The sequence below is a fragment of the Echinops telfairi genome, unplaced genomic scaffold (assembly GCF_000313985.2).
Source record: "Echinops telfairi isolate 266 unplaced genomic scaffold, ASM31398v2 ScPeMD7_7420;HRSCAF=8458, whole genome shotgun sequence".
Classification (NCBI taxonomy): Eukaryota; Metazoa; Chordata; class Mammalia; order Afrosoricida; family Tenrecidae; genus Echinops; species Echinops telfairi.
The window spans coordinates 10928724-10945889 of NW_022111320.1; the positions used below are offsets into that span (position 1 = coordinate 10928724).

General features: G+C 36.2%; 1 protein-coding gene across 1 annotated transcript in view; it reads right to left on the reverse strand.

Moving 5' to 3' along the window:
- Positions 1-196: 196 nt before the first annotated feature.
- Positions 197-17166, reverse strand: part of SI (sucrase-isomaltase) — a 93517-nt gene continuing 76547 nt past the window's right edge. The window contains exons 40-47 of the mRNA XM_004704105.2: positions 12249-12397; positions 10659-10743; positions 10518-10574; positions 9787-9911; positions 6450-6538; positions 4127-4176; positions 3788-3955; positions 197-415 (exon numbers count right to left, since the gene is read on the reverse strand). Coding sequence (XP_004704162.1) covers positions 347-415; positions 3788-3955; positions 4127-4176; positions 6450-6538; positions 9787-9911; positions 10518-10574; positions 10659-10743; positions 12249-12397 — 792 coding nt within the window. The 3' untranslated portion in view covers positions 197-346. The remainder of the gene's footprint in view (positions 416-3787; positions 3956-4126; positions 4177-6449; positions 6539-9786; positions 9912-10517; positions 10575-10658; positions 10744-12248; positions 12398-17166) is intronic.

Below are 17166 nucleotides of genomic sequence, written 5' to 3' on the forward strand. Positions count from 1 at the left end.
TAAATACTTTACAGAACTTACATAACACAAAATTCAATTTTTAAAGATCATCTGTTTTAATTATATTTAATTACACACACATGTCTATTTAAGAACCAATTTATACTGATGGCACTGAATAAAGGAAGGTAGAATTGTTAAAATCTGTTATAAAAATTTTGAATACAATTTACATGAATATAAAAATAGCCTTAACATCATTTTATATTTGTTATAATCTTTGAAATATGTTATATAAATTATATTTATAGCACATAAGAAGTTGATGAAGAAAAGAAGTTGTAAATTCTGTGAAACTTGAACCCAGATGTCACATTTCCTTTTAAAGTGGTTTTTATGTTGATCTTCAAGACCAGTAGATTTCTATTGGCTTACTCAGAATAATACCTTCTGTTGCAAGATCAATGTTTAATATCTAAAAATAGACAAAAACAACATTTTTAATGGCATAATTGTTGAAACAGGATCACATTTCTTAAATTAATGAACTAGTGTTTTTCAAATAATCCTTCTTTATCTTATTCATGTAGGATAAATTCATTTCTGGAAGTTCATAAATAGCAATTTGAGTACTAATCTCAAATTATTGTATTTTCAAGATGATGACAATAAATCCCTAAGAAGTGAAGTGGCTTTTTAAATGAAAGTGAAAACTGAGGCCATTACCAAAGTGCCTTGATTTCGATTACTTTGCTTTAAGTCATGATGTTTATAATTGCACTATATGATATTCTATACTCCATCCCAAAGCCTATCTAGTAGTCTACAACCAGTTTAAGGTTTAGAAATGTGATGTTTTTTCTACACCAAATGAAATTGTTTAAGGAGTTTGAATGTATGTCAAACACTGTTAGTCCCAAGTGTTATCTTCTTTTACTGGTTTAATCTAAAATAGACCATTTGAGGATTAGTTGTGGAAATGATCAAATGAAAACCTATTTAAAACAATCATCTGCCATATTTGATGGTAAGATGGCTTCACTGAGCTTTCATCTCATTGGTATTTCTCCAATATACTGTGGGACTCTTTGTGGTCTGCCCAGAAATGTGGAGTCAACCCCAACATAGGCCAGAGAAGTCACTCTCCTGGAGCCTCTAGAATATGTATTCATCACAAGCATTTTTTAGGATATTGTTACTACATTTTATAGTTAGAAGAGTTTACAACAGGGGGGTTCGATGATTTGCTTAATATTCATTCATTAGCTAGATTTGAAACTGCTCAAACGTATGCCAATATCAGAACAAGTGGACACAGGCTGTCCATCTTTATTGGGGTCAGACAACCTCATCTTTCTTTCACGGAGTAGCTGGTGCATTGGAATTGCTGACCTTGCCATTAGCAGTCCAAAGGGTAATCCAACCCGCCACCAAGATTCCTTATAGAGCTCCCAATTCTAAGATCCTATGGCATCCATGGGCGCTAAACATTGTGTCCAAGACAAACTTTACATTTTATTAAAGCTTATTTCAAAAGTGAAAAGCAACCCAATACCAAACTCAGGGCCTTCGAATCAATTCCAACTCACAGCAACCCAATAGTACAGGAGACAACTGCTCCTGGTGCACCCGGTTACACGTTGGCTACTAACCGGCCACTGTAAACACCAGCTGCTCCACGGTAGAAGGGTGAAGCTTTCTACTCCGGTAGTCAGCCTCAGATACACACAGGGCCAATTTTACTCTGTCCTATAAACCCAAGTTGATTCTGCCATATATGGTCCCGAAGGACAGAGTAGAACCGTCTCTGTGGGTTTTCAAGACAGTAACTCTTTCCGGGAGTAAAAAGCCTCTTCCTTTTCTCAAGAAAGGATAGATGGTTTTGAACTGCTGACTAACACGTGAGCACAAGCCTAGCCACCAGTCAGGATCCACTTGATAGCAGTGACTTGACAGTGAGAAGGAAGTTCCTCATTCTCCCCCCGCATGCTTGCAGGGTTTCACATGTTCACTTTGAGGTTAGTACCCCCAAATAACTCCCCATGTCTGCGCATATCTCACAGCTCAGAAGAGCTCATACAAAATGCCACTTCCTATATTGTAAGAATGAAATTACCTCAACAGTTACTGCTATGGAGGGATTCTGAAGCATACTGACTCATGGGCCGGAGTAGAACTGCCCCTGTGGGTGTCTGAGACTGTTACTCAGAGTGTAAGGAGCACAGCGCTTCCTCTTCCGCCCACGGACTGAATGGTTGGATCTAGTTGTTGACCTTGCCGTTTGTAGTCCAAAGGATAATGCGAAATGGCACCAGGACTCCTACAGCCCTGCTCAATTTTAACTTCTTATGAAATGTGTGAGAACTTAAAACTGTGTCCCCAACGTAGTATGTCCCCTCTAACCAGAAATCCAATGGCATGTTATTTTGCTTTGGACAGTCTTACGATGGGACTTTCTACTCCTGAGAGGATTTACAGTCTGGGACACCCACAAGGGCAGATTGACTCTGTTCTTCAGGTTGGTCAGAATTGTGAGACGGCAGTGAGTGAGATCTAGCAGGGCCCCCAGAGGCATTCTTGGGCTTCACACTATGCTTTAAAAGACTTTTGTCCTAATTTTAGATCCAGATTCTTAAAAATCTGAGTACTTTCCTTTTTTTACTTCAATGAGACATCAAAAGAAGATTTAAGGAAATGTCAAGAGTATTTCTACTTCTTGTTTATGATCTGCTAGCCACAAGGTTGGTGGTTCAAACCCACCAGCTGTTCTGTTAAAGCTTTATACTTTCTACTCGTGTCAAGATTTACAGTCTTGGAAACCCATAGGGCAGTTCTGCTCTAGGAATCAGAGTCGACTCTAGGGCAGTGCGTTTCGTTGTAGTGAACATAACTAGGTACCTGAAAATTCAAGCACCGTTTGGAATGCACATGGACTCTTAAACTTCAGCCAGTGACTTATACTAGTTGTTTTCTAGAAGATGGATTATTCGAAACCCACCTTTGAAGACCTAGATATACAGAATTGAGATCTGGGAGGAGCTTATAGTTTAAGGTATTGTTTACTGGCATTTATGTGTTTAATTGGAGAAGAAAAAATAGGTCTAAAATGTATTTGCTTAAAGCTAAGTTAGTTACCAGCAGCAATTGATTTTACCACAAATTTTCTGATTTATTTTTTAGTGTTCTGTACAGAAGTAGCATCTCTTGTATATCTATCTTCATATACTCTGGGTAGTTATATTAGTTTTGCTAAATTAAAATCTTTGGCCATCATCCACTTAGTTTCAGTTTATAACAATCCTCTAGGGGAGACTAGAGTTTTCTCACAGGATTTCCCAGGTTGTAAATTTTTACAAAAACAAATTGCCACATCTTTTCCCCTCAGAGCCGCAGGAGGGTGGGAAATCCTACCTTTGGTTCTCAGCTGGGCACTTTAACTAGTGCAGTACAGATTCCTTCTCATTTTGCAAAGAATCTTGAGGATATTTTATCAAAGGCCTAGTAAATGTTATTTCTGAATTAATTTACATGTGAGGTCTCTTCAAATAATTTGTGGAAAAATGGAATAAAAGATAATGGAATTTTCTCACAAACTTTTTGAAGCCCCTTTGCCTAGGGACAACAGTTATTTAGAAGCTTAATAATAATTTAAAGATGTTCTCAGGACACATTAAAATATGCCACTGGTTTGATTTTTATGAAAGTGTATTAAAGATGAAAGTGTGATTTAACTGAAAACATTAACCCATAATTAAACCATAATTATATTTCTCTAGGGTTCAAAAGTACACCTACTTGAATGTTTCAACTGGCTCCATTTAACAACTTATTTGTACATGTAACTCACCTCCTTGGCGGGATCTTGAGTAAATTTAAGTGGGATGGTATTTCCTTCATAGATGGCATTGACCCTCGTGACAGGAGTCTTTCCTTTCCCCCATACTTTGACATAGCCAAGTGTTGTTTCGTTTGCATTTAAATAACCAGTTTTCAGAACAGTGCTTTTCAAGATAGTCTACAAAGATAAAGAAATAATGTATATCTTTCTTCTGCAAAAGCAATGGAATATATTTTTAAACTAGGTTGGCTAAACAGAAGGATGTTTAACATTACAGCAAAGCCATGCATTAAAAATTTAACATAATTTTCTACAATTACATTCAAATTATCTCATCCAAATACGTACGTTGTTTAAATTGAATTGTGCCATTAAATAGAGGTTTCTTTCATAAGTGTCTGGAGAGAGAGAAGAGAAAAACATTTTATTTTCAAACAACAATATTGTATACAAGTATATTTCCTTCTTTTTCATTGTATGGTTCAAAAATATTATAAGCCCATACGCAATATTTTATTAAGAACATTCAACTTTTTCAAGCCCAGTGCAATGAGTGCTTATTTATGAGGGAAGGTGCTACCGAGAAGGATGGACCAGGGTGGTGTAGGTGTGCATATGGAGGCTGAGAGGGAAATATTCTGAGGCAGTGAAGTGTTGGAAATCACATTGAGTGCAGTTCTACAATAGTGGGAAGAAGTGAAAGGAGAACCAGATTGACCGGGAATAGCGATAGCATGTCCTTGCCCTTTGAATGCCTAATTATAAAATATTTACACAGGAAATGAAACACGATAGCAACTTATTCTTGTAACACTTGAAACAATATTCAATTGTTCAAGATTTTTACGTCAATTAAAATCAAATTGGACAAGGTACAACCAGAATGTTCTTCAGAAACAAAAATGGAGAGACTTCCATGCACATGCACTGGATATGTTAGGAGAAGGGGCCAGTCTCTGGAACAGGGCATCAAGCTTGAAAGAGTACAAGGACGTGGGCAATGGAAGACTGCCAATGAGATGGTTTGATACAGTGGTTGCAACGTATATAACTCAAATGTAGCATTGACTATGGTGATGGTACAGAACTAAGCACTTTTTTTGTTGTTGTTCTCTGTGCCTTAATTAACATTATGAAGTACCTTACAACAACCATATTGATATCTTTACCTAAAATTTGTTGTTCTCTTTAAGGCTGTAGTCAAATTTGATTTATAGGGACCCCCGTATGAGAGTAGTTGCCCCATAGAGTGTTTCTACTGATAAATGAATTTTAATGGCTAACATTCTAGGTCCTAGACAATCACTTAAATGTTGCTCCATCAGTTGTCCTTACTAAATTATAATCTTGCCATATTTAAAAGCATTTTTATTAAAACAAACCCTTCCAAATACAAGTTACTGACTGCTTTACTCAGTTTATCATATTCTTTTTTATTAGTTTATCATATTCTAAGTACCTCACCACAGCTCCTATAATATTATTTATTGCTATTACCTCCTTTGTTCATATTTCCCAGATTTTGATGATATGCAAAAACAAATAAGCTATTATTGAAAGGCAGAATTAAATTAATGTCTGTCGCAAGTATTACGATATGATTGAACAAAGCAATAACTTTTTGATTCCCTCTCCACTAATAAGTATAAGCTCTAAGTCACTGAGGTTGCGTTGATTCTGAAACACTGTGACAGTATAGGGCAGACTGGAACTGCTTCTTAGGACAGATTGTAAATTTTTACAGGACCCTAAACCAAACTCTTTGCAAGAGATTCTGACTCATTGCAAACCCTACAGGACAGGTTAGAACTGCCCCTGTGGATTTCTCAGACTGAACTCTTAAAAGGGGTATAAAGGCTACTCTTTCTCCCTTAATGTTTCTGGTGGTTTGAGCTCCCAATCCTGTGGTATAACCCACTAAGCTACCAAGTGTCTGTTAAAGAAAACGTAGTGATCTAGTAAATTTGGTCCTTTGGATAGGAATCAGTACACCCAATCTTCTCCTAATGTTTTCCAACATTTTACACAAAGGTGGATTCCCCATAATCCAGTGGAATTTGGTTGGGTCCCAGACTGCATTTTCTCCCACTCTCCCTGGTGACTCTTGATGCTAATGGTTACCAAGTGCACACTACCAGAAAATTAGCAATTGTTGTCTGGTCTTGAATAGCACTCCCAGAAGAACAAACAAAGATTCATGCTTACGAATGTGTTCTCAATTAAAAAACACACATTATTAAAGACACTAGTCAAAAATATAAAGAGGAAATGTATGCTTGTTTTCTGAACTATCTTAGTTTTAAAGAGATCTCTATGCATTAGCATGTACACATAAAATAGTGCTATATGGCTCATTTGAGCTTACACACATTGAGTGTTTATTATGTAAACAGCACAGTGGGAGTACAAAGATGATATACAATCCCTGTGCACACCAATCTCTTATTTATCTAGACATTTTATTGTAAAGATTTTATTTATTGATAAAAAGTCTTTTAAATGTTTATCAAACTCCTTGTATGTGAATTCCAATAATTATTAAAAATCACTCAGCTTTGGATAACAGCAATAGACTTCTATTAAGTTTTCAAAGAAGAAGACTCATGAAATGGCAGACATGTAAGACTATTTATGTCATCAATTACATTCATCTACTCACTGGAATACTCACCTATAGTGTCTCCATCGTCCCAGAAGAGAGAGCCCTGTGCCATCTGATTATCATCAGCAGCAACAATGAGTCCCATGAATTTTTGGCGACTGTGAGAGAAGAATGTATAGTTTTACCCATGTTTGGTGAATAGCATATGCCTACTGATGACATGTCATGACTATAAGATGGATCACAAACTACACCACAAAGTGTATGTATGAAAGAGAATGCATGCAAACAGGCTTACACAAAGTTAAAGAGCATTCTTTTTTCCAATAAGTTCATAGGAATGACATAGCGCATAAAGCCCTTCATATTTAATAGGAGATATTACTCATGTCTTTTGATCTCAAGTGTTCAGCCACGATTACAAATTATAAGTGACCTCATTTATAATTCTAAAACCAATTTGTCGATGAATATATTGACTTCTTCTCTCTGTTAATAATTTCATTGACTATTAAATAATAAGCTATTTTAAAATCTTATGTTTGATTTCTTATAACTTTGGTTTTTCTCTTCTTTCTATACATATGTCAATGAGTTATTTATCTTTTCTATTACTAATGAGGATGTATAAATTAGCTGGAATATTTTAAGTTGGCTAGGTTTTAGTTTACCTAAGAATTGAAAATGTTTCCAATCTTGAGTGACATTGGCCCATCCGTGAGCAAAGCTCCTGTTTCCATACTCATTTCGCAAGATTTTCAGATATCAACTCGGTTTGATAGACTCATTACTAAAGGACAATTTCTCAGACAAATCATGATGAACTATTTTATAGATAGATAGATATAGATATAGTCACACATACTAAAGGATTTAGTCTGAGAAGTCTCCTAAAACATTCAAACTCATTAAAGTTCAATTCTCCCTAATTATTTGGTATTTTCCAAAGGAACGATGTTCATAATACTATCATGTGTATGAAGGGGCTTAAAAAGTTCATGAAAAAACAGAATTCAAACATGATGAAAAAATGTCCATAAACATTGTGAAGCCCCTTTTGTGTATGTGTGTTTTACATATATGCTCTGTGTGTGCATACATATGTACATATGTTAGTGTATATATTTCAGTTCATTGCAACTGTGATGAAAGACACACAGAGATATATACTATTAGCAACATCAAAAATCCTGCTTTACCCCACAAGTCTCCAGTTTACAACAACATGAGATACTAAAGAGTTTGAGAACTTATATTCTACCTGTTTATACTCGTAAGCCCACATCTATCCATTGTCTCCCACACAAGCACATATAGGATGTCCTTTCTCCTCATAGTTTGTTAAAAATGGGACCTAATGTTGTAGTGGTTAAGCCTTGGGTTGCTAACCACAAGGTCAGCAGTTTGAATGCATCAGCCACACCTTGGGAGAAAGATGAGGCTTTCTATACTCCTACAGTTACAATCTCAGAAACCCACAGGGCAGTTCTGTCCTGTCCTATAGGGTTGCTGTGATACAGAATGGATTCAATTGCAATTAGTTTTTTTTGGGGGGTGGGGGTGGGGCGAATCATTTAAAAATAAAAATAAAAACACCTTCAAGGCTCAACCCTGACTAGTCTCCTCCATGAAGCATTCATCATTAGGCAGAATATTTATTTTCCTCTAACGGAAAACAAGACAGAATACTATTGTAAGTGTTTGTAAGGGATGATAGTAATTCATGCAGGTCAACAGCAAATATGGCATGAGAAAAGAGGTGGTCCCAAGACTGCTTTTTTCAGTATCTGATCATCTAAATTATGTGTTTGGGGACAACGAATAGAAATTCCGCAGCTGTTCTGAGAGATTCACTCACACTGGGGACAGGAGAGCGAGTAAATCTATGATTTTTGGTAAGACAGAGATATTATTGAGTGATAGAGAAAGAATATCAGGTTATGAACTTTGGCCAGAAAATGAAGACCATGAAAGGATTAGTGGTTAAGAATGGGGATGGACAAGAAAATGCATCTAATGTTTATAATGCTGCAGGAGAAGTAACACTTCTAGAAACAGGTGTGCTTCCACCCTGCACAGCAGGGAGCATGGTAATAAACAGGACAAGGCAGTTAGTGTGACAATCATGCCAATAGATCATTTCATTGTCCTAGGCCATTTTGTTTCTTACTAGCACCAGCTGATTCTGGTCCGTGTCAGTTCCATGTGTACTAAGTTGAACTGCTCCACAGCGTTTTCAAAGCTGTCACTTCTCCGAAACAGAGGTGTCACCCAAGCTGCCTCACTCAGAGTGGGTTCAAACCGTCCGTCTTTCATCTAACAGACAAATGCTTTATGCGTCCTAGAGTACACGCAGAGACTCAGCTAAGTTCTTTTTTCTTTCTCTTACATATTTTGAAGTTTATAAACGCAACAATACCATTCTCACGGAGTAAATAATGATAATTTTGACATAATGTAAGAGATAGGAAAATGAGGACTCAAGTGAAGTCACTCTTCAAATTAAAATACATTAATTTGCCAATATATCTTGCATGTTAGATATGAGACATAAAGCTTCTTGTACCTATTCTTTATGGGGCATGTTTCTACTTTAGTGAGGGTGATTATACATTTATAGGATGAAAAGTTTCACTAAGTCTCGTACATTTCTGCATGTCTTGGCTGTAGAGGCCCAGTAGTTTTTCTTCTAAACTATCTTTTCCTGAATATTTTAAGCAGAGGAAGATAGTGAAGTAAATAGCAAGGGTGGGAGTTATTTTGTTTGGCTTTGCTTTTTTTTACTGCCCATTATAAAAAGTCCTCCATCACAGCCAAGAAGGTGGATAGGTTTAAATAACAACAACAACAAAGAAAAACAAACAAATAAAAGCAATTTCACCGCCAGAGTCAATTTGACTCATGGAGAGCCTTCAAGAAGGCCACACTCGAACTGCCACTTTGAGTTTCCAAGACTGAAAATCTTTAAGGAAAAGAAAGCCTCATCTATCGCTCATGGAGTTGCTAGTGGGTTCACACTACTGAACTTCTGGTTAGCAGCCCAACAGTAACCCACTAAGCTATCACAGCTCCTGAGTGATAGGTTTGTGTGCAGTCAGTTCAAAAGGTGCATGGCTCCTCCGCTGTGACATAAACCCACTGCGTGTGAAGTACCGGTGCGGGCCAGGCTATGCTACCCACACGGGCTTTGTGAGGAAAAGGAAACGGAATAAAACTCATAGTACGAAGCTCATGCTTTTTGTACTATGAGTTATAAAGTGCTTTTATCTTTGATCTAGCACCAAGGAAACATGAAAAGACAAAATTGATAGCTGACAAATAAATTGTATGGCCATTCCCAGATCCTGATAATTCAATCATGATGTACTCCAGAGCTTAAACCTGAACTCTGCTGGGCTGTACTTACCTGAAAAATGTGTTTGGGCCAGGTTCTTGGCATGGTAGGATGTGGCCCCCACGGACATGCAGGTTAATGAAATCCCAAGGAGCATCGAAAGAGTGAAGCTTCCCTCTCACACCAATGTCCTCCCCCTAGGGATGTGAAGGTGGAGAGGAGGACTGAGAGAGGCCCGAAGTGGCCTCCGCACCAACATGGATATGTTTATTTACTTGAAGGGGTACATTTTTATAAGACCACGTAATTCTGTTGTCAATTCGAAAAATAATAAAAACGCAAACATTTATTTAAGATACAACTTTGTTTAAAGTTATACACTTTCATGATCACCTTACAAGCTACTTATAGCCACTTTTTTAATGTAGTGCTCACATGTAAAATATGCACATTAAACAAAGGTTAAAAATGTAATCACAGATTGGCTTATGCATTATATTTTAAATTATTGCGCCCTTTTTAATGATCATTCTCCATTTTCAATAAAGAAAATTCCCCTTTGTTGTGTATTATATAGACTTTCTATTCCTCTTCATTAGAATAAATTTATGATTACATAACTGAAAATAGAATAACTCAGTTCTGTTGTATTTTACATTACATTAATTTAATTCAACTTAGCAAAATAAATTTTTTGATCTTTTAAAATAAAAATAATCCAAACTCATAATTACTAGAAAGACAATGGCTACACTGTTACGCATTCTATTTAATTAATTTTCCAGAATTTAACAAATACTTACTGTATGATAATTAAACCACCGAGCATTCGGGACATAGCCTGTTACTTTTTCAACATGCTGAAATTCAAAGGGAGAGTAATTAAATATATATAAGGCAAAAAAAGCAATTTTGTGTGAAAAATATTATGTTTCAGTACTTACAGGTTCCAATACAGGAGTAACCATAAATGCTGGACCCCACAAGAATTGTTTATATATATTCCAGGTTTCCCTATCGTCAAAGAACCTTAACAAAATAATTGCAAACAATTAAATTCAATCCAAGTCATATGCATCTTCTGAATATCATAAAATAATTTTCAAATAGCATTTTGTAAAATGGAATTTTCTGTCCAACTGAAATCATAAAATATCAGAGCACTCTATCATCTGCAATTTAATGTATAGCAGTACAGTAAATTATGAGTAAATCTGGTTTATAATGAAATTTCCTGACAAAATGTAGAGAATTATAATAGACGTAAGAAAAATTGAGTGACAAATTTTCTGGAAAAGGACTCATAGAAGCACAACTATTAGTTTTGTCTTATATATGATTTTGATAAGTTAGAAGCAAATAAGCTTGACTTCATGGAACAGAATTGTGAGTTAAATATGTTATCAGAATCTTGATTTTGTAACTTTAAAATTTACTTATGCTACCTAAATTAGAACTCACTAAACAGTGAATGCCAATGTCTTTATGCATTTCTTCCAGAGCCCATAAGTGGTTATGTATTGGGCTGAAATCACCAGGGGCTCTGCAGGACAAAGAGGGGGTTTTCTACTTCTGGAAAGAGTCACTGCCTTGGAACTCCACTGGCTCAGTTCTACACTGTCCCACAGGGTCGCTCTGAGTTAGTATCTACCGGACAAATGTTAAAACAGCTCTGTATTTGACGTAAAAAAATAACTCTTTTTTTTTGAGTTAAGAATGTTATTGTTAGTTGCCATTGAGTTGATGCCAGTTGATGGCAGCGTTATGCATTATAGAAGCATGTGAACCTTCACTAAATTATCCCGGTGATCTTGGTTAATGAAGTATACTAAAATTATTTCATTAGGAATTATTTGTAGTTTTAAACCTTTGAATTTTTTGGTTTTAATTGTTTGTTTTGATAACATCCATAGAAATAATATATTGGTACCTGCCTTAAAGGTAACAGTAGCAGAACATATTTCTAACCATGTTCCAGGGAATATAGTATTTCATATGTGGTTTGCACTTTATGGCTAAATCTAAAACATTTTTAAGGAGAAAGTTGAAGTTATTCTAGGGTATCCTATTAGCTCATGTCTAAGGAGAAGATAGGATGGCACTATGCTTGGTAGATTTACTTAACATCCATAAGTCTCAATAAATTTTATAGTACATAAAGTGATAATATCACTTATTTATGAGAATTTTAAAAAATTTAATGTAACAATATAAAATGCATTTAGAACAATATCTTATAAAATGTAATTATTATGTATTATTGCATTTCAAAAATTGTTCGGTGTGGTTCATGTAATCATATATATTAATTTTTCTGCTTAGTGGAAGAGAGATATAAGTAAAGCTCTTATTCACTCGTTTATTCTAAAATAATAATTAAAAAATCCCAATCTAAAGTGGTCTGTTTTTTGGACTATAAGAGATTGTTGAGTAAGTAAAGTGGCCTATGTATTGCACTGTAGGAGATTGTTGAGTAAATAAAATAAAAAGTATCTTGTTCTGCTGGGAAAAACAAAACAAAGCTTTATACTTACTCATGCAAAAGAGGTCTAATAACGGTTCCACCATGAACATGAATGTCGTGCATTTGTGTATAGAAATAAGGCAATAAAGTATATCTAATATTTAGAATATTTTTTGACATTTCAGCAAAAGTTGTATTCCAGGAAGCAGGATCTTGTCTCTGGAATACAGAAAAACAATATATATCATAAGATCTTGTCCATTTCATTTTAGAGAATAATAATCAAATATATATTTAGAGGATAAAATATAAAATAACATCAATGCAATGTCATGTGCAATGCAATGTCATCAAAGCATGAGCATCCAATAGCATTATTTTACTATCATACAGAGGGACAGAGAATGAGAAACAGAGTAGAGAAAGAGAGAGATGGCATAGATCCTGCTAACCCTTCAATATGAAAACAATTCTATCAATGTATATATTTCATTTCATTGAACCCAGGGCTTGATAAAATTTAAGTGAACATACATGAAAGATGACTCAATTTTTAATAAATGACATAAGTGCACTTTCAAATACAGAGAGAGTGATAGGGTAAGAAGTTCATTAGAGGAATGAAATACTATGTCACATAATTATAGATAGAAATAGCCCAAAATATGGAGAGCCAAAGATATGATGATCCAGCATCCTGTGTGCCCTTATGAATACAGAAGGATTATGCAATGAATGAAAAACCAGGATTGATGGTATTGTCAGTAGTACTAATACTGTGTATGAAGAGGAACTAATACAGGATTTTAAACACAGAACATCCAACAGTTCCTCTGCAATACAAATTCCAGGTCAAAAGGCTGAAGTTAGTAGTATAAAGATAAAAAGGTTCTACAGAAACACATCGTTGCACATATCACTTTCATATTATGTTATATTTTCAGTTATACCATAGAAGCAGACAATGCTATATTATGTTTCTAGGAGGCAATACTTTTAATGCTGATGCATTATAGAACTGTATCATATCTGTAGTGATTATGAATTTTCTTGATTTTAATAGTAAGAAAGCTTGAATTGTCATAAAAAATGAAATATTTTCACCAGTTAAAGCAAGTAAACTGGGAACTACTAAACTATGTCTAATCCTTTTGCTGCTTCTTTTCAACTTTAAGTGAAGAAGTTTTAAAGACCATATGTGTTGCTTATTGACTGCTAAAAATAAAGTCAATTTTATCATGTCTTATAACTAAAACCTAAGTCATTGCCATTGACTTGACTCAAATTCTATAGGGCGGAGTTGAGCTGATCCTTTCTGATCATATGCAGACACTTAATTCTACTCCAGACATTTCAAAATTTCAAATTTTAAATCCATCTTTAAATTAAGTTAAATTTTCTTTACTGTGCATTTGTATTTAAAAATTATTGTCTACTTCTCTATTTCAGATTTTATCTAACCATTTGATCGTTTACTTGTCCCTACTGAAATTGTACTGCTACTCATGTTTACATTAGTTGTTTTCTTTTACTAAAGTCTCTGATCAAATGTCATTTTATCCCCTAAAAAATCTTCTCTAAGGATCTTCACCGGTTTCTATCCATTTATATATATTTTTCCTTCATGTCTACTTATTTGTATTTTACTTACTATACACACAATTAGCTACCATTATCTATTTTCTATGAAAAATATGAATCATTAGGATAAGAACTTTGTAGATTCATAATTCTAGTGAGAGAAAACCTCGGTTGGCTTTTATTGACTCTTGCCCAAATCTCCCAACTGTGCTCTTGTTATTCTTGGGGACATTGAGTAGTTTCCAACATAGCAACCCTAGGAACAACAGAACAATACCTTTTGTCCCATGCTCACATGTTTGAGCTCAAGGTTGTAACCACTGTATCAATCCATTTTGGCAAGGGTCTTCCTCTTTTTCTCTATCCTCCTTCTTTCTACTCTCTAGAGTTCTAGTCTCAGAAATTCTAGGGCCAGTTCTAGCTGTTCTGTGGGTTTTCTGAGTCAGCATCAACTCAATGGCAGTGTGTGACTCTACTTTATCAATCATGATGACCTTCTCCAGGGACTGGTGTCTCCTGAAAACACACCCCAAGAACTTCAGATGAAGTCTTACCACCCTGGTTTGTAAGGAGCATCCCTGGCAGTGCTTCTTCCAAGAGAGATTTGTGTGTTCTTTTGGCAGTCCAAGGTACAATTAGTGTTCTTTGTTAGCACTGTACTTCCACTGCCCCACAAAGCCACCTGTCAGCACTATAATCCCAATGATTAGATTCTTCTGCATTCTCCCTTATTTAATGTCAAACACACATAGCATATGAGGTGATTGAAGACGCCTAGATGGGTCAAGTACATCTTAGTGCTCAAAGTGACACCCTTGCTCTTCACTTTTTTTTAAATCATTTAATTAGGGACTCATACAACTCTTATCACAATCCATACATACATCAATTGTGTAAAGCACATTTGTACATTCATTGCCCTCATCATTCTCAAAACATTTGCTCTCCACTTAAGCCCCTGGCATCAGGTCTTCATTTTCCCCCTCCTTCCCTGCTCCCCCCTCCCTCATGAGCCCTTGATAATTTATAAATTATTATTTTGTCATACCTTGCCCTGTCCGACGTCTCCCTTCACCCACTATTCTGTTGTCCGTCCCCCAGGGAGGAGGTCACATGTAGATCCTTGTAATCAGTTCCCCCTTTCCAACTCACTCTCCCTCTGCACTCCCAGTATCGCCACTCACACCACTGATCCTGAAGGGATCATCCGCCCTGGATTCCCTGTGTTTCCAGTTCCTATCTATACCAGTGTACATCCTCTGTTCTAGCCAGACTTGCAAGATAGAATTCAGATCATGATAGTCGGGAGCGGGAGTGGGAGGAAGCATTTAGGAACTAGAGGAAAATTGTATTTCTCATCGTTGCTATATCACACCCTGTCTGACTCATCTCCTCCCGAAGACTCCTCTGCAAGGGGATCTCCAATGGCCTACAAATGGGCTTTGGGTCTCAACTCTGCACTGCCCCCTCATTCACTATGGTAAGGTGTTTTTTTTTCTGATGATGCCTTATACCTGATCCCTTCGACACCCTACTGATTGCACCAGATGGTGTGCTTCTTTCATGTGGGCTTTGTTGCTTCTGAGCTAGATGGCTGCTTGTTGACTTTCAAGCCTTTAAGACCCCTGGTGCTATACCTTTTGATAGCTGGGCACCATCAGCTTTCTTCGCCACATTTGCTTATGCACCCATTTGTCTTCAAGGATCGTATCATGGAAGTGAATACACAATTATATGATTTTTTATTCTTTGATGCCTGATAACTGATCCCTTCAGCTTATTCATTTGCTTATTCACCCGCTTTGTCTTCAGCGGTGGTGTTGGGAAGGTGAGCATCATAGAATGCCAATTTAATAAAAGAAAGTATTCTTGCACTGAGGGAGTACTTGAGTGGAGGCCCCATGTCCTTCTGCTACCTTAATACTAAACCTATAAATATATGCACGTAGATCTATTTCCCCATCCTCATATATAAATATATTTACATATATACATATCTTTATCTAGACCTCTATAAATTCCCTTCATTTTTAAGAGGTCTTGTGTTTCCTATCGACCCAATGTAATATGTCATTCAATTTCTTCACTGCTACTTCTATGATCATTGATTATATTTCTAAGCAAGATAAAATCCTTGTCAACATCAATCTTTTTATCTATTTATCATAATGTTACCCATTGGTCTAGTTTTGAGGATTTGGGTTTTCTTTACATTGGGGTGTAAGCCATACTGAAGGCTGCAATCCTTGCTGTTCCTCAGACTTTCAGTCTCCCTCACTTTTAGCAAACAAAGTTGTGTCATTTACATATCAAAGATTGTTTACAAACCTTCCTTCTTTCCTGATGTTGTGTTCTGCTTCATAGCATCCAGTCTCACAGATATTCTGCTCAGCATAAAGAGTGAATCAATATGATGAGAGGATAAACCCCTGCTACACACCTTTCCTGATTTTAAACCATGTCTGTTCATCCAACTACCCCTTGGTACATAGACAGGTTCTGCATGAGCACAATGGCATGTTCTGGAATTGCCATCCTTCTTAATGCTACCCATAGTTTGTTATGATCCATACACCCAAATGTCTTTGCACAGTCAAGTGAACATAAGTAATTTTTGTCTGGTGTTCTCTGCTTTCAGCTCATATCCATTGGATGTCTGCATTTGTATCCCTTGTTCCACTTTCTCTTCTTAATTCATCCTGAATTTCTGGCAGCTCCCTGCCAATGTGTTGCTGCCACCACTGAATGAGTCCTCAAAACTTTGCTGGCATGTGATATTGTTGGCTAATTTCCACCTTATATGGGGTCACCTTTATTTGCAATAACACAAATCTGAATCTCTGCTGGCTGGTTCTTCAGGTAACTGTCTTCCCATTTTCTTGGCACAGATATAAAAGGTCTTCCAATGCTTCATAGCATGTCAGATTTCACTGGGTATTTTGTTCATTATTGAAGCTTTGCTTTTTGCTAGTGCTTTCAGCAAAACTTAGACATCTTCCCTCTGTAACTTTGACTGTTGGTCATATACTACCTCTTGAAATGGTTGAATACCTATCAATTATTTTTGGTGCAGTGACTCTGGGGACTCTTGTCATAGACTTTAGATGCTTTGTGCAGCATTCAGTATTTTGCCCACAGAATCTTTACATAATACATCTCAAGATTTTAATTTTTTCCTCAGCTTATGCTATGCTGAGCACTTTCTTGCTTTTTCATTGTACTTCCATATTTTTTCACATTTTATTAAAATTCTTGACTTTGGAATCTTGAGCTGCCCTATGAAATTTTCTGTTCAGAGCTTCATCTTCATCATTTCTTCCATTTGCTTTACCTACTCTGCAGTAAAGAACAAGTTTCAGCAGCTCTTCTGACATCTACTTTGGTCTTTTCTTTCTTTCTTGTCTTTT